Source organism: Pseudorasbora parva, chromosome 16 (assembly GCF_024679245.1).
Source record: "Pseudorasbora parva isolate DD20220531a chromosome 16, ASM2467924v1, whole genome shotgun sequence".
Taxonomy (NCBI): Eukaryota; Metazoa; Chordata; class Actinopteri; order Cypriniformes; family Gobionidae; genus Pseudorasbora; species Pseudorasbora parva.
This window is the reverse complement of record NC_090187.1, coordinates 6,910,019-6,927,231: the sequence shown is the minus strand read 5'-3', so window position 1 is coordinate 6,927,231 and position 17,213 is coordinate 6,910,019. Positions and strand designations below refer to the sequence as shown.

Here is a 17,213-nt window from a genome sequence, read left to right as displayed (position 1 = left end):
TACGGTGAATAAGCTTAAGTCCCCAAAAGTCTGCATGTTCCTTTAAACAAGCCTCATAATCACAATATAAAAACCATGTAAACGTTGACTGACTCAATCACTGAAACTAAACTTTGACTGTGAAAGACATAAACATATAAACAATGTGTGTATAAGAAATACAACAGAAACACAAGGCTCAAAAATGACAAATTAATTTACACATTACACTAAATATTTATTTATTCTTTTAACCAATTATTAAGTCCTACAGTGATTCATAAAATGTCTAAATAAGCAACCTCTTAGGGATTCTTGAAAAATTACTAATCAGGAACCCAACAGGAAGTAAATAAGGCATGCTTGCAGTTGAGGGGGAGTTTTACCTCCTACTACTATTTACACTTTTGATGTTAATGCGGCATTTCAATCCTGTTGTGCAACATGAATAACCAAAAATAATCTTTACATATTTGTTCAGATTCTGGCATATGGTCTAACTGTTGGAAACGATGTGCTTGGACAAAATATCTTGAAATGTCCTTCAATGTGTTCTGTAGTCTGAAATTTTAAACTCCATTTAAAATGAATTGAATTGATGTTTCTTTTAATGTTCATTTTTGTGATCTCATATTAATCAAAATGCAAGATGGAGCATTTGTACTTTTTAAAAACACATTTGTCACACCAAAGGACTGATAAACTCAAAGTTATAAAAAACAGTTTTAGATATTTAAGGCTGGGTAGAAATACTGATTGCTTGATTTTAATGGATTCTCATTTTGATGAAGCGATAGCGATTCTTAGAATCACCAGAATCAATATTTTAGTCTATATGCTGTTTTTAGTTACTCGGTAACTGTGTTAATATATGCGTTTTAAAAAATGAGTAGAAACACAAATGTGTCATTAAAAACATTATTTTAAAAACTACCTTATGTGTAATTGAAAGGTTTGTATACAAATCAGTCAAAAAATGATGTCCTGGGTTCTTCGTACATCACTAACTCAGTTAGCTGGATCTGATTGTTGATGATTTGGCTTGATCTTGGATTGTTTGGTTCTTCAACGCTCATCCTGGACTTATTGTCATAGCAAAGCTTAAACCTGCTCGGAGCAGCTTATTTCATGTAAACAGGATTAGATTGCATTTTGAGGTGATACTTAAAATCTGTCCCAGTCACTGCTTTATTACAAGACTTCATTACTGAAACAAGGGCAACAATAATTTTAATAATATTAATAATATAAAAAATGTATTTGAAAATAATATTATAATGTTGTATTCCCAGCTACAAGACGGGAGATTTAGAACAAGATTTATTGGTGATGGAATAATTACTTTATAATTGTATTGGAGATTTACACACTTTGTACAGTTATTTGTAGCCCTGCACTAATTTGAGTGATGATGGATATTATGGGATGGCTTGATGCGGCACAGTAGATCCAGAGAACTTGATCTGGACCGTTAAGAAACTTTAATAGTCACGTAACAAATCGGCTTCAAAATTAAAATACAAATAAAAAAATAAAAATGTAAAGGGTGTGCAAATACTATACAATCGTGAATATAAATAATTGGGAATGATGTTCATCAAACAGTACACATTTAATTTATCTATTATAACGCCTGTTTCACACCGCGAGCGTGAGCAGCGCGTGAGCAGCACTTCAGCGTAACTACACCGTGACTGCAGCTGCAGACGCGCGACAGTATTCCCACTGGAAGCGTTGGTGCAGCGTCACAGCAGCGGCTCCCACAATCTCTCAGACAGCCTATACCTGTCTGAGTATTAAATACTAAACTAAAATATTTTTTTATATTTTCTGGCTAGTTTACTTTACTTTTTATAATACTTTCACCCAAACTGAATAATTAAAACAAGTTTAAATGGGTAAATCTTCTACAGATGATTTTTATTCTTCGTTTTCTTTAATTACATACTCCAGTTATTGTTAAAACACACCACATGTGCTTCTTGTGTGCATTTTGAGCGCTTTTGTGATATATTTATTTTGTCCATCAAAAGTGTGCTTTCACTTTAATTGAGCGTCAGGAGCGTCAGCAGCGCAGCAAAAATAGGCTCGCAGCCGAAACCCCCGCTTCACTGCTGCTCACGCGACGCTCCTGCTTGACGCTCACGCGCTGCTCCTGCTCCCGGTGTGAATGCACTCATTGATTAACATGGGCGCCGAAAATAATACGCACTGCTCACGCGCCGCTCACGCTTGCGGTGTGAAACGGCCGTAACTTTTATGTTGGTTTGGTCGTTTGCCGTTTCCTTATAAAGGTTCAGAAAATTGTGTTTTTTCTTCTTTTAATTTGTCACGTTTTTTGCCAGATGGCTTTTTTAATTATATGATGTCATTACATTGCTATTTTGCCACCAGCCAATCGCTGCATTGCTGATCATGGTTGAGTATCGGTGCATCTGCACTCTTCAATGAACATAGGAATGCACAAGAATCTTAGATAACTTAATCCAGATATTTTACTTCAACCTGCAAATTTGTTTAAAGAACCAAATTAGCCAGAGATCTGTTATCACGATTAATCTGGGATCTGTCAAATCATATCAAATGTATTAAGCGAGGTACAAAGAACGACCTCTTGTGCCTGATATATAACCGAATTAACTGATATTTAAATTAAAAGCTTGTGAATCAAAATAGAATTAAATCAAGAAATGTGTCAAAATCCAGCCCAATAAAAATGCATGCTCCCAGAAAAAAATCAAATAAATGTATTCAGAAATTTTAGCCCATTAATCAAATAAACAAATGTTCAATGATCCTGCCGTCTGAAAGAGATCGAGGGAAGGATTATGAATAAATGGTGCCGTCTCAGGAAGTATGTCAGTGACTAAGGTGCACCCCCTCACTGGGCTCACTCAAAGGTGTGGCTATCAAAGTGTGTTTGCGTATGTACATATCATATCAGTAATGGGCGGGTGGAGCATCTGCAGCAGTAGCATGTTCTCTTCTCTTCTGTCGAGCACTCAGTGTGTCTTACAGCTAAGAGGATTTGTGGTGAGACTGAGACCGGCTGGTAAAATAATTGAAAGTGTCTCTCTACGCACTAAGCTCTCGGCTCAGAGGATGAGCATCAGGGTGGTGCTAACATAGCTCAGGCTTTACGAAACAGGAAATGGCTGACAAGACCATCATCAATGCCTGCAATACAACAATAGAGCTCTACCACACCTGACATGCATATCAATTCACACCCCAAATGTTTTGTGATGCGATCACTTAGCGGGATGAGCAATGTGTGGAAAACTGTCTACTAAAGATAATGTCCATCACAACCTCTGTGACTTGGTAACTCTTTTGTTCTTTGTGGAAAACCATTAGATTTATCTGGATAAAACCATTCGCTTTATCCAGGAACTGTTATTTCACATAGTGACCTGTTTGTCATAAATATACAAGAGAAATCATTTTTTCTATAAAATATAGAAAAGATATATAGAAGAAATATAGAAGATACAATCATAGTATTAGTCATAGGAAACAAATAAATGAAATATAAGCAGCTCTTCCACTGAAATTACCCGGAACAATTTTTCCCAGGAACTTTTTTCTCCACAGAGCGGTTGCTGTCTATTTTTGTATCGCAGTTTAAAGTACCGTGAAGATTAGGCAAACTAGTACTGTGACGTAGGAATTTACCTGGAATTTCATTTAGACATTGGTCCCTGCGTTTGAAACGTATTTTAGCAATCTCACATTTAATTTGATACTAATAAAACAAAAACAAGGCTGTTTGTGAACATTCATTATGTCATTCCGATGAAAAACCATCAATAAATAAATTCGAAAATGTGTGTAAAAAACTAAATCATATAGGTTGTAAAAATCCACTGTACAGACTATTAACACCACTTTGAATTTGTATTCCTTTTTTCTTTCATTCTACCTAGACTATTAGCATTCAAAGGGATAGTTCACCCAAAAATGAAAATTAGCCCACTATTTACATACCCTCAATTCATCCTAGGTGTATATAACATTCTTCTTTCAGACGAATACAAGCCCTGGCTCTTTCAAGCTTTAATAAAGGGGTTAATAGAGGCCTTCTGAGGTGAAGTGGCACCTTTGTGTAAGAAAAATATCCATATTTTAAAATGTATAGACAAAAATAACAAGCTTCTGGCGGTCAGCGGTACACAATTCAATTTACAGCAAAAGAGTAACTCAATTGAACCCTTGAAGCATGAGTACCCTATTGACGAACGCAGAAGCATGGAGGATAGAGCAACACAAAACACCAGTCCTGAACAAGAGACTAAAACAAGAATTTTTAAAGAGAAATGGCACAGGATTTTGATATAAGAGAAAAGGGGCTTGAGTTTGTTGCCCAGCGAGAGGCGTAAAAGTTTCCAATGCTCTTGTACATCGCATCATGGGTTACCATTTTGCCATAAGTCGACCTGCGTACCGCCGGAATTTTTCAGTGGTAAATAAACAGCACAGAGAAAAAAACTCCAGTTACTCTGCATGCTACCATTGAGCATCACATTTTCAAGAGAAGTTAACAATGTGGCAATTAACATCTGATCTCAAAGCTGTCATTGCATCTGATAAACACATGCAGTTATATGTCCCAATCCGATACTTGCTGGTCAGGATGCTTGCACCTTTTCAGAGCTCACAATAGCCCCTCACTGACATCCATTCATCAGTCCTGGGGTGAGCAGTCCATGCTATTAAAAGCCCTGCTAACACATCCACACAATGAAGTCTGCATACAAATGGACTGTGTGCCATCAAAGGCAGCAAACAGAATCACCACAGCAGACCCCACACACCCCTGGAAATGTTCACGCATACACACACAAAACCCCTGCATGTGGTTAACTAAACACAGGTGCGAAAATGAAAGAAAGCCTGCTTTCTGAGTCATCTCCTTGACTCTGTATAATGCTGGATCTAACTGAGTTAAAGATTCAATCAAAACCAACCAGACTTGCACTCGCAAGCCATTTAACCTCTAGAACATGACATTTCAGAGGGAAACAAGATATTCAAATGGGGGGTGGGGGTGTTCATGCTTTTCACATTTGACTGTGATGGACTGAACAACAATGAACCAGAGAAGCTTTCCGCATCAAAAAGGTGGAGCCTCAAAGCCACATTTACCTATTATGTAATCGCCACAGACCAATGTTATTCCAAAGGAGTTTACCGGCCAGAGTAAACTTTTTTTAGAAAGTTCCCTTTGGCGAGCTGTTTTGAACTCCTGAAATAAACCAAGTGGTGCTCACTGTACAGCCAAATGATGTCCATCCAGGTCCACCACCGGGGATAAAAAAATACTATGGAAGTCAATCAACAAGACCCATCAAATGTTTACATTATTCAAAATATCTTATTTTGTGTTCAGCAGAAGAAAGAAATCCATACAGGTTTAGAACAACTTGCAGTTGAGTAAATGACAATTTTCATTTTTGGGTGAACTATCCCTTTAAGACCTGATAGTGAACAGTGGGCAGTCCATATAAATATAGAGTTGACGTCAGCCAAAAAGGCAAGTAATGTCAGCGATGAACCACAATAATGCTGAAAAATTACAAAAACAACCATTTTTGAATACATTCACTGCAAAAGTGTGCATAATAAGACCAGGAATGTGGTCCACTTAGATTTCATATTGACTTTTAAGCCTTTTGTTCAAATACTCCTTGCAATGCTTCACTGCAAGAGCTCAGAGTCACAACACAGGAGGCATTGCTGCACGACTGCATAACGAGAGCAAGGTGGGCCCTTGAGCAAGCTGGAGAAGAGACAACACTTTTTGTTTACCATCTCAGAGGCTTGGGAAAGAGTGCCGAGACTCCCACTCATCCACAGAGAATTTTACAAGCACTTTTTCAGCTTTCCGGAACCTACAGGGTGACAATAGCTGGTTTGCGCAACTCCCAAGTATGGCAAGTTTAGTGTTTTTTAATGTGCTTGAGAGATTCAGATAATGAGAATAACAAAAATGATCAGGATATCCTTGCCAGCAGTAGGTTACTGCTGTTGCATTTACAAATATACAAAGTAAACACTCCACTCATTTTTGTATTGTAAGTTCGAATTACAATCAGAGTAAAATGTGAAAAAGTTTTGCACAACACAAATATGATTTGGCGCCATGCAGTGAAATTCCAGCAAGTCTGGGTTGCGTTAGTTGGCTTTGGGTTATGAAGTTTGTTCATTTGAATTAGTAGAGGAACTCGCTTGTAAATTAATGGTTCAAGAAACAACAATCTGACGACAACAACAACAACAGAAAGGAAAAAACTCAAGCAGTAGTGCAAGTCATTATGCGAGCTGTTCAAGCAAAAATTGGCACACTGAGCCAGACAATCCACAGTGACAGCTCGCAAAACTGGATTTGATAAAATACATGGAAATCACGAATACAACGTGCAGGGCTCAAAAATACGGATGGCTTGAGGCCAGTACCACAAAGGTTCAGCCCAGTGCTGTATTTATGTCGTCAATTCAGGCTGCGTGCACAGTCAGGGGTCATTATTGCATACAAGAAAAACATGAAGGAAAGCGACCATATACACATGGGTCAAGAGCAGCATATCTATAACTTGACATGCGGTTTTAAAAATGCAACGCTCATGGCGCAAGTAGCTGAAAAACATGGTGATGCAATGCAAAAGACAAAAACTAAACAATTATACAATCACCGTACATTGTTTAATTTCTGATGTCAATTTTTCAACAACAACAAAAAAAAGTGTATAAAATACATTTATGCTGCCATTTCAGTTGTAAAACCGGCCAGAGTAATGCACAGTTTGACATTTGTATTCTGGTGGCTTTTTTTCGATCAAGATCAATTCGATCGTTAAATTAACATAAAAATAATGAAAATTAAAAACCTGTCTGAGGGTTAGTATGATTTTTTAAATAAATGTTTCAGCAAATCAGCATATCAAAATGATAAGGGTTGGGTTTTAAAAAGATTAATCACGATTAATCGCATCCAAAATAAAAATATTTATATTATCATATATAAATAAATACAAAACATTTTCTTAAATACATACAAGCATGTAATAATACACAGTACACACAAATTACACAAACTTTTATTTTAGATGTGATTAATCACGAACCATTTGACTCACAGCACTGATTGTAATATAATTTATGCTAAATAAATGGAGCCTTGGTGAGCATAGAGAAAAAAACGACCAACCCCAAACATTTTAACGGTAATGAGAAGTTTAAAAATGTTGTACGTTTGTCTGGTAAATTTTTTATGTTCATAAATATACTGACACTTTATTAAAAAAATAAGAATTTAAAACACTGAAAATTATATATTGGATTTCATTTGGGCCAGTGAATCTGTGGTCAAGGCAAGTAAAAATCCTTATTGTTGAGGCGGGAAGTGGCACAGTTATATAACGTATGGATGTCATTAAATAAAAAAGGGACATTTCCACAGCTGAGGAAACAAAAAAAGCCAAATGCAAACTTGCACCGGCTTTACAGATAACAAAGTATCCACACTCAAACACACAGCCCAGTGTGATTTTAACACATTCCCTTTTGTCTCCTACAAATACAATGGCACCTGGCAGAGGTAAAGGAATAATTCCCGTCCCAGCACTGGGATGGAGAAACTAGAGGTTTCAATGGAAGCAGCGCTCCTGCAGTTCAGCTAGTGAGAGCTTGGGGCTATGCAGAACCTCTGCAGAACTTCCCCAGCCGTGTTATAAATCAGGTCTGAGGTCAACGAGACAGCATCAAACTCCTGCCGACCGAATGCTGCACAAACTCTGGAAACACACATGTCTCCCAAAAATGACATTTTACCATGGTAATCTACGCTCGAGGAGCTATCAGATAAACACAATCACGAGTACAAGGAGCCAAATGCGTAACAAAGAAAAAAAGCAGTGATAACAGAAATACGATTGGGTCATAATATTGACCAGAAGGTAAAATTATTCTTTGATTTTCTACAGTAATGCTGATCTTTTCATATCCATAAACATCACTGCACCTCCTCGTGAACCACAGGCAGCTCCTTTCTCTCTAAATGCATCAATTAGTACACAAAGAGATTTCATTATTTACTTTAGTGCATCACAGCCATTATTTCTGGCTTTGAAAAGAATCGTTTCATAATTTGTTATATCATGCCGGAGGCTGAGCTCCTATTGGAAGAGCAAGCCATCGGAAAGGACTATTGGCACACACGTAAAAGCGCAAAAATGCCTCTAGGACAAGGGCAGCTGTGATTAGGTAAGGTTTAAATCAACCAGACAGGGACCATACAGGAATGGTGTGAGAGCTTTTCCAATGTTAGAGTTTATAAACTTAACTTCCTATAATATACCACAATAATTAATTTGCCTATAGCTACTGTAGCCTGATGCAGTGCTCTCTGACAGATTCAAACTTGTCCTTTTAACATGGGAAGTGTTTTTATGACCTAAAGCTTGGCATGGTAAGAGATGCTGATCAAACACCTAAAAGCTATTCCTGATGAATACACACAATGATGTGAATCATGTTAGGTACATAAAGGTCAAATGACATCCTGAGTCTTTGATTTTGTGTGTGTGTGTTTCTGTCATTTTACATTAAGCCAAACCTAAAAGCAAACACAAACCCTTAATAGGTCTCTGCAGATGTGATATTCAATGTAAGATTACAGTTACATAATGCATAGGATAATTTTATTAAATAACTACTACCATTGTTAAAAGGATATCTTTTCAGAAATAGCCATGGAGGACTTCAAACTGACACTACGACAGAATCAATGTGGTTTGGGGTTCAGTTTTCCAACAACACAAATAAACAACGGAGATAAATATTAAAGTAAAAAGATAAAGACATTTAATCTCCACAGCTCGTCTATCTAATCGACAATTTATCGTTTTACTTGGTTCTTTAAGGAACAAAAGACCACTTATTTTATATAAAATTGGAATTAGTTTCTCATCTGGCACTGAATGGTCTAAAAAGGCACAACAAGGTAGGCTATACGGACACTTTACAGAGTCTTATCAGACTAATGATTTTATAGGCTTAGCACTGGACATTACTTGTCAACTACTAGTATACCAGCCCATGAATATGAATATCACAATAAAAAGCCACATTTCAGAAAATGAATATCAGTGTAAACAATACAATCGTGAAAACGAGGGTGAGATATTAGTGCGCACAAACCTCAATGTATCCGGCTAGACTCGGAACAGCGATGGCCAGAATGAGCACAGATAATACCGGGACTGAACCCATCTTCCACGGTTAGTCTCTGCTGGGATTTGTGTTGAAATTATCCCGCTGTGAATTCCTATAAGAGACTGTTAAAAAAGAAAACAGCTAAGTCAACGGTCCTCGAGCGGTTGCTGTGTGTATGTCTCTCTCCTGTATTTTCCCTACTGTGCGTTGATCTCGCTCTCAGCGCGTGTGGAATGTTGCGCGTCTCCGAGTGCCACTGCACGGGCTCGAGCTCCAAAACAAGATCAAGCGCGCCACCAGCCGTCAGATGCTGGGACCTGCCGGAAATGAGGTCATCATGCTGTCATCTACTAAGGAGACATGGGTGTGTGCACCTCCGGTGGGTCTACTACTACGAAATGGATAGACGTTTAATGTGGACATTAAGTTCAAATGTATAGTCAGTCATATATGGTGGAAATTATTAAACATTTAGTTTTTGTTTAGTTTTTTTTTGTTATAGCAGGGGCTTTCAAACTGGGTGCCTTAAGGAGTTCTAGGCGGTCCGTGAACAAGTTTACAGAAGAATTAAGTAAAGTAATAAAAATGTAAATAAATGAATAAAACCAAATTATTATAATATTTATTTATAAATAATATATATATATATATATATATATATATATATATATATATATATATATATATATATATATATATATATATATATATATATGAGTGGCCCGACAGAAGCCTTTTCTCAGTGCAAGACACATAAAAGCCTGCATGGAGTTTGCTAAGAAACACCTGAAAGACTCCAAGATGGTGAGAAATAAGATTTTCTGGTCTGATGAGACCAAGATAGAACTTTGGCCTTAATTCTAATCGGTACGTGTGAAGAAAACCAGGCACTACTCATCACCTGTCCAATACAGTCCCAACAGTGAAGCATGGTGGTGGCAGCATCATGATATGGGGGTGTTTTTCAGCAGCAGGGACAGGACGTACAGGGATATCCAGGATGAAAAGATTCTCCAGAGTGCTCAAGACCTCAGACTGGGCCGAAGGTTCACCTTCTAACAAGACAATGACCCTAAGCACACTGCTAAAATAATGAAGGAGTGGCTTCACAAAAACTCTGTGACTGTTCTTGAATGGCCCAGCCAGAGCCCTGACTTAAACAAAATTGAGTATCTCTGGAGAGACCTAAAAATGGCTGTCCACCAACGTTTACCATCCAACCTGATAGAACTGGAGAGGACCAGGAGGAATGGAGGCTAAACAATAAAAATATGACAAGAGAAATACAGAAACGCTTGTTTGCTATACATTTCCAAAAGTATATGTGACTAAATGGTTGATATATCATTTAAGGTTTAATTGCTGGATGCAGTTATATCAAAATGAGACTATATTCAGTATAAAAGTGTTTTAGATAAAGTACAGAACTTCACACAGCAGAACACCTCTTGACATGTCCATGTCAACCTGTGAGCAGACACGGATCTACAGGTGGTCCATGTGAAATCAATAGCAGCAGGCAGTGAAGTTAATGTGGTCTTTGTTTCCACCTGCTGCTATTACACAACAATACACTGTCTGCTTCTCCCATCACACCACATTTACATAATCCAAAAGTCAATAAATCTGACAGAGACGCTTTTACTGTTATGTGTCATCTGTGTATGTGTAACCCATTCATTTACTTGCCATGTTTTCCAACATTCTGTTGTATTGTGTATCCTATAATATCTTATATTTCAGTGTTATAATGCAGTGCTGTTGCTTCCTTTTAAGATCCATAAGGCCATTCATCTTATAATTTATCCATGTATCTATTTTTGTCATAAACATAATTCAAAATAATGAGAGAAAATGTTGTGATGGTGAAATTGTGAATGTTAGAAATAGCAAAGTAATTTTTACTTGCATAAGCTGAAACAGAACATGCAGTGTTTACAGTTGATTTTATTTGCATTTACTGGCCTATTATGCAAGTGACTGACAAGCTTGACTCTGTGTTCTCTTCTCTGGGATGACCTTTAAAAAAATTACGTTTTGTTCTGTTTTTTTGTTTTTTTAGAATCTTTTACTTCATCTAAATGGTACCAGTTAAAAGTCTTGGCAATTGCTGTGTGAACACAAATATGACATGATTTGAAAAGGTTAAATGTTACTGAAAAAATAGTCATACACCTGTATTGTTCGCAGTCAAAAAAAGAGTGCATTGGAAATTAATGGGAGACAAATGTCCTCTACTGGGAACCTTTGGTACTGCAAACCTATTTTGTGATATATCAACTTCAAACTTGCCTTGTTTAGATTTGGCTTTGATTTTCTCACAGTTCTAGAAGAAAATGTGCTTTCCAACATTTATATTTCATATAACATTTAAAAATGCCATTTTTGTACAACATTAAATGTAATAATAAATAAAACATTAATTAAACTTTAATTAATTAATTAATTGTAATAATAAGTAAACATTAAATGTAATAATAAATAAAAAAGTCAAGCTCACTTTTTTTCCAGCAATAATCTGCCACGTGTCTTCTTTTAAAAGAAACCAAATTTAAATCTGTGCTACAAAGTATTAAAGATTTATGACATTTTAAGTTGGAAATTTCATTTTCAGGCCCATGCTCAAAAAGTGAATAAGTGGATTATAACTACTGCATACATATAATTTGGTACCATATAATATAAATAAATATAATTCAAATACCATAATCTAAATAAAATATAGTAGGCTACAACCATTCCATTGAAACCAAGAAACAAAAATGTTTAATTTTTGACCAACACACAAACAGGCTACCAAAGAAGATTTCACCCCCAAATTTTCATTTTTGTCATTACTTACACTTTAAGTTGTTTAAATTCAACCTTTATGTTTCAAACCTTTATTTATAAGTCAGTGGGTGCCGTGAACTGTTTGGTTATCAACGTTTTTTTAAATATCTTCCTTTGTTTTCAACAGAACAACAAAAAAATCATAAATTATGTAAATTATGACAAAATCCTAATTTGTGGTGAATTTACCTTTACTCGGAGATTTTTGATTGACACTATTGATTCATATAGGCCTAGCCTAGGCCTATTGTTAACATTTTAAAGGAGTTATTGAATTAATTTACATTAAGAAGCAAAACAATTTTGAACAATAAACTTTCATTATAGCACTGATATTTCATTTGTAGCCAATGTGATAAGCTTTAGCCGTCTTTCAAGTAAACACTATTTCGCGGAAACGCCATTTTCATGCAACAGAAACCTGCATTTCGAGTTTGTATCAAGTTGAACGCAGGCTCAGATGCACGTTCCAAAATCTAGTATGTTACATACCTAGACAGCATTTTCTGCCCAATAGGCGCGTTCAATATCAGCTGGCCAAACATGTAGTCTAAGTAGGCAGCACAGTCGATTCTGAGACGCAGCCCACACCCGCGTAAGGTGAGTCACTCCGCAGCCGAAACGCACATCGATACTTGCGTTATGCGATCATATACATACTTAAAATAAACCTCACAGTTACTTTAAAATATTACGGGATGTATTCACCTTACTGGTTGGGTTAGAGTTACTTTTGTAGCGTGGAGATTGGGTTTAAGTGTTTAAAGGTGAAGCGCTCACCTGGAGAGAATAGTATCGCTGTAGTCACTCCCATTGTAACACCAATCTCTCCGGAAATATCTTCTCTTCTCACAGGTAGACGACACAAACTTTATCTGCTGAAGATGTACCTCGTTTTAATCGTGTAATCTCGGTTTCGAGATTTCCACGCTGTAGTTTGTTCAAAACTTCCTGTGGATTTTTTTTAAGGACGGTTTAGTTTGTTTTGTTGTTGTTGCCGCGCGCACTTGCTGGGCGTTGTTGTTTTCCACACTTGTTTAAGTTCAGCTGGAAATATCAAGTCTGTTAACAATTACTCGGTTTATTTTGTCAGCAGAAGTGGAAGAGTGAGCAGAAAGGTGTGTTTATTTATTCTCTCAGACATGGACCCAATGGATGGAGGAATGCGTTACACTCCCGGTTCTTCGGTAAGATTCATTCGACCTTTGCCATATTAATAACCTGTTATTTTCAACCTGCCACATTTAAATATGGATCGAAGTACTGAAATATATAAAATGAGATTTATATACAAGCTTGTCAAATACAATGTTTATGTGTAGTACATTAAAATCCATTTTTAAACATTAGCTTATACTAGGCCTACTCATGGAAAACTTGTAAATAACTGGGAATCATAAAATTGTGGTTTCCAGGCCTGGAAACGCATTTGAAAATGAATAAGATCTTAAAACATAACGCAAATTTCATAGTGGTTGCACAATTCTAGTTATATTCAGCACTATTGAACTCAGTTAATTAAACTGAGCCTGCTTTGTGACTTGGTTGCTTTATAAAGCAAGATAAAAGCTATAATAACATTTTAAATTTTGATCTAAAAGGCATTATGATGCAACAAATGATAGATTGACACATTGCATAACCTGAGTTTGAGTCCATTTAGCTCTTTAGTGAACATCCCATCACTGACACCACTGGGAGATCTCACACCATGTATGCACAAAATGAACCAGAACTAATTTCCTGTCTGTAGTGACTCCTCTGTCTATCTCGATCAGTTTGCATTTAATTTCTATTGATCATCAATAGGAGTGTGAGTTTAAGCCATTCTGCTGACTTCTTCATTGTAGTCTCTGAGGAAAGATTGTCAATGGACAAGACCTAAAATGAACTGCTTCCAGTAAACGATAGCAGTTTTTATGACTATATGATTAGTGGTAGCTGTCATCTTGTGGATTCAATTCAAACAGAAGTGATGGCGACTGATATAGTCAGTTATTTTTCAGCCACAGCAGCCAAAATGATTTTTCAAAAGTTGTAAACAAAACGGATTGTTTTAAAAGATATTTATATTTTTCTATTTTATGTATATATCAATGCTCGGTTTTTATTGGAGTACTGCACTGAAGACTTCAACGTAAACAGCCACTGCTATTATTGGATAAGCGTTGCATATTATAATGTGCTTCTGCTCCCCCGTGAGTGCATGTGAGGAATTGTTTTGAAAGCATGTGGGAAAACAAAAATGTGGGGCTCGCAAAATGTCTATCAAACAAACTGATATTATTATGATATATCTCATTCACCCGCAATTAATTGGAATGTTATTTTTTTATTACTTGGCCCGCCTGATCTGATATAACCACAAGCCATGCATCACTAACACACATGCGCGTACAAGCCTCACTGCAGAGTCAGACAAATCAGCATGATCAAAACATATGCAATTTTATTTTTCCATTAAATATTAAGTCAAGCGAGTGAACAATGCACATCAAGAAAGGAATGTTATTTCACTACATAAGATAAATCATCAATCTGCCGATGGGCTTGGTAGCCTGTCTGGAAAACACATAGCCCGGGATGTTGGGTTTGCAAGCCTTGGCCCATTCATGTCCGAGTGTGATCCCAAATCGCAATGAACCAACAAATAAAGGATTCTCCAGCCTGTGACAATGTGGTAAGGTATGTTCTGTTAGAGATGTACACATAATCAATAGGATTTTTAATATAGTGCATATGAACTAACAGCTGTGGGGTGGACACACTGAATGACTTGCTTGAGGTAAATGTGATGCTACGGGACATTGTTCCAAAGCTGTTTTCTTTCCACGGTTAAAACGCAGATTGAGCAATTAGACGACGTATACATTTCAGTAAGTTGTAATGTATCCTCAACATACCTTAAGAGATATTAATTTATGTTTATTCTTTAGGAAGAGAGGATCGCGTTCACTCACACGCCGCCGCCGTTTGAACTGACACAGTGCGTACTGTGATCAGTCATGTCACATTAAAGAGCGTCAAAACAGCATTTATCGTTTGAATTTTCTGATGAAATGGACTGAATAGCTAATATGTCCACACGTGCACCGAACCGAAGCCCTGTATTTATTTATTTCTAAATTTTATATATATATATATATATATATATATATATATATATATATATATATATATATATATATATATATATAGTGGGGACAATACATTTTTGAACACCCTGCTATTTTGCAAGCTCTCCCACTTAGAAATCATGGAGGGGTCTGAAATTGTCATCGTAGGTGCATGTCCTCTTGAGAGACATAATCTAAAAAAATCCAGAAATGTATGATGTATGATTTTTTTTTAAAACTATTTATTTGTATGATACAGCTGCAAATAAGTATTTGAACACCTGAGAAAATCAATGTTAATATTTGGTACAGTAGCCTTTGTTTGCAATAACAGAGGTCAAACGTTTCCTGTAGTTTTTCACCAGGTTTGCACACACTGCAGGAGGGATTTTGGCCCACTCCTCCACACAGATCTTCTCTAGATCAGTCAGGTTTCTGGCCTGTCGCTGAGAAACATGGAGTTTGAGCTCCCTCTAAAGATTCTCTACTGGGTTTAGGTCTGGAGACTGGCTAGGCCACACCAGAACCTTGATAAGCTTCTTACAGAGCCATGTGCTTCGGGTCATTGTCATGTTGGAGGGAACTGAGGGAAGGGGGTTGTTCCCCAAAATCTCACAATACATGGCCCTGGTCATCCTCTCCCTAATACAGTGCAGTTGCCCTGTCCCATGTGCAGAAAAACACCCCCAAAGCATGATGCTACCACCCCCATGGTTCACAGTAGGGATGGTGTTCTTGGGATGGTACTCATCATTCTTCTTCCTCCAAACACGTTTAGTGGAATTATAACCAAAAGGTTCTATTTTGGTCTCATCTGACCACATGACTTTCTCCCATGACTCCTCTGGATTATCCAAATGGTCACTGGCAAACTTAAGACAGGCCTGGACATGTGCTGGTTTAAGCAGGGGAACCATGCCATGCATGATTTCAAACCATGATGTCTTAGTGTATTACCAACAGTAACCTTGGAAGCGGTTCAGCTAGTTTCAGGTCATTGACCAGCTCCTCCCGTGTAGTTCTGGGCTGTTTTCTCACCTATCTTAGGATCATTGAGACCCCACGAGGTGAGATCTTGCATGGATCCCCAGTCCGAGGGAGATTGACAGTCATGTTTAGCTCTTTCCATTTTCTAATGATTGCTCCAACAGTGGACCTTTTTTCACCAAGCTGCTTGGCAATTTCCCCATAGCTCTTTCCAGCCTTGTGGAGGTGTACAATTTTGTCTCTAGTGTTTTTGGACAGCTCTTTGGTCTTGACCATGTTTGTAGTTGGATTCTTACTGATTGTATGGGGTGGACAGATGTCTTTATGCAGCTAACGACCTCAAACAGGTGCATCTAATTTGGATAATAAATGGAGTGGAGGTGGACATTTTAAAGGCAGACTAACAGGTCTTTGAGGGTCAGAATTCTAGCTGATAGACAGGTGTTCAAATTCTTATTTGCAGCTGTATCATACACATAAATAGCCTGCCAAGCCAGACCCACATCAAGATGTTTGGTCTGGAAACTCACCATTGACAGCTCAATCCAAGGGGTGGGATAAACGGTTGTCTTTCAAACTCCCTCTAATAGGACAGCGCTACACCCAACCAGAGCAACGAATGTGAAACAGCTCGTTGATAGATTAAACATTCGCCGTATCCGGTCGGCAAAGCTCCGAACACATCTTCCCTTTTTTAAGAATGACTTCACTGCCGTTCTTTGTTCTTTTCTTAGAGAAAAGCTTAACTCCAAGTCTTCCAGAGTCGCGGTCAGAGCTGATTCGAAAGACCACCGCCGTTCGCCAGTTTCTGTGTTTACTAGAAGCACGCAAACGCAACTCGGCCGTTGTCATTATGGCCCCACCCACCGACTCTATACACGATGTGATTGGCCCGGCAAGAGTTAGGCGACTACAGCTCAGAAGGGTATTGAGAGTTGCTAGACGACATCTAGATTTCTAGGCTAACAAATAAATAGTTAAAAAATCATATATTGTGATTTCTGTTTTTTTTTTTGTTTTTTTTTAGATTGTCTCTCACAGTGGACAATCTAAAAGAAGAAATGCACCTATGATGACAATTTCAGA

General features: G+C 37.4%; 2 protein-coding genes across 8 annotated transcripts in view; one reads left to right on the top strand and one right to left on the bottom strand.

The window, feature by feature from the left end:
* aplp2 (amyloid beta (A4) precursor-like protein 2) overlaps window positions 1-9,443 on the bottom strand; it is a 91,664-nt gene extending 82,221 nt beyond the window's left edge. For 3 of the 5 annotated variants that reach the window (XM_067419264.1, XM_067419265.1, XM_067419266.1), the window contains exon 1: window positions 9,178-9,443. In XM_067419264.1, coding sequence (XP_067275365.1) covers window positions 9,178-9,249 — 72 coding nt within the window. In that variant the 5' untranslated portion in view covers window positions 9,250-9,443. The remainder of the gene's footprint in view (window positions 1-9,177) is intronic. The other 2 variants (XM_067419262.1, XM_067419263.1) reach the window with 1 other exon arrangement.
* Window positions 9,444-12,570: 3,127 nt separating this feature from the next.
* Window positions 12,571-17,213, top strand: part of st14a (ST14 transmembrane serine protease matriptase a) — a 28,844-nt gene continuing 24,201 nt past the window's right edge. Inside the window, exons 1-2 of one of the 3 annotated variants that reach the window (XM_067419725.1) lie at window positions 12,571-12,624; window positions 13,121-13,211. In XM_067419725.1, the coding sequence (XP_067275826.1) occupies window positions 13,167-13,211 (45 nt within the window). In that variant the 5' untranslated portion in view covers window positions 12,571-12,624; window positions 13,121-13,166. The other 2 variants (XM_067419724.1, XM_067419726.1) reach the window with 2 other exon arrangements.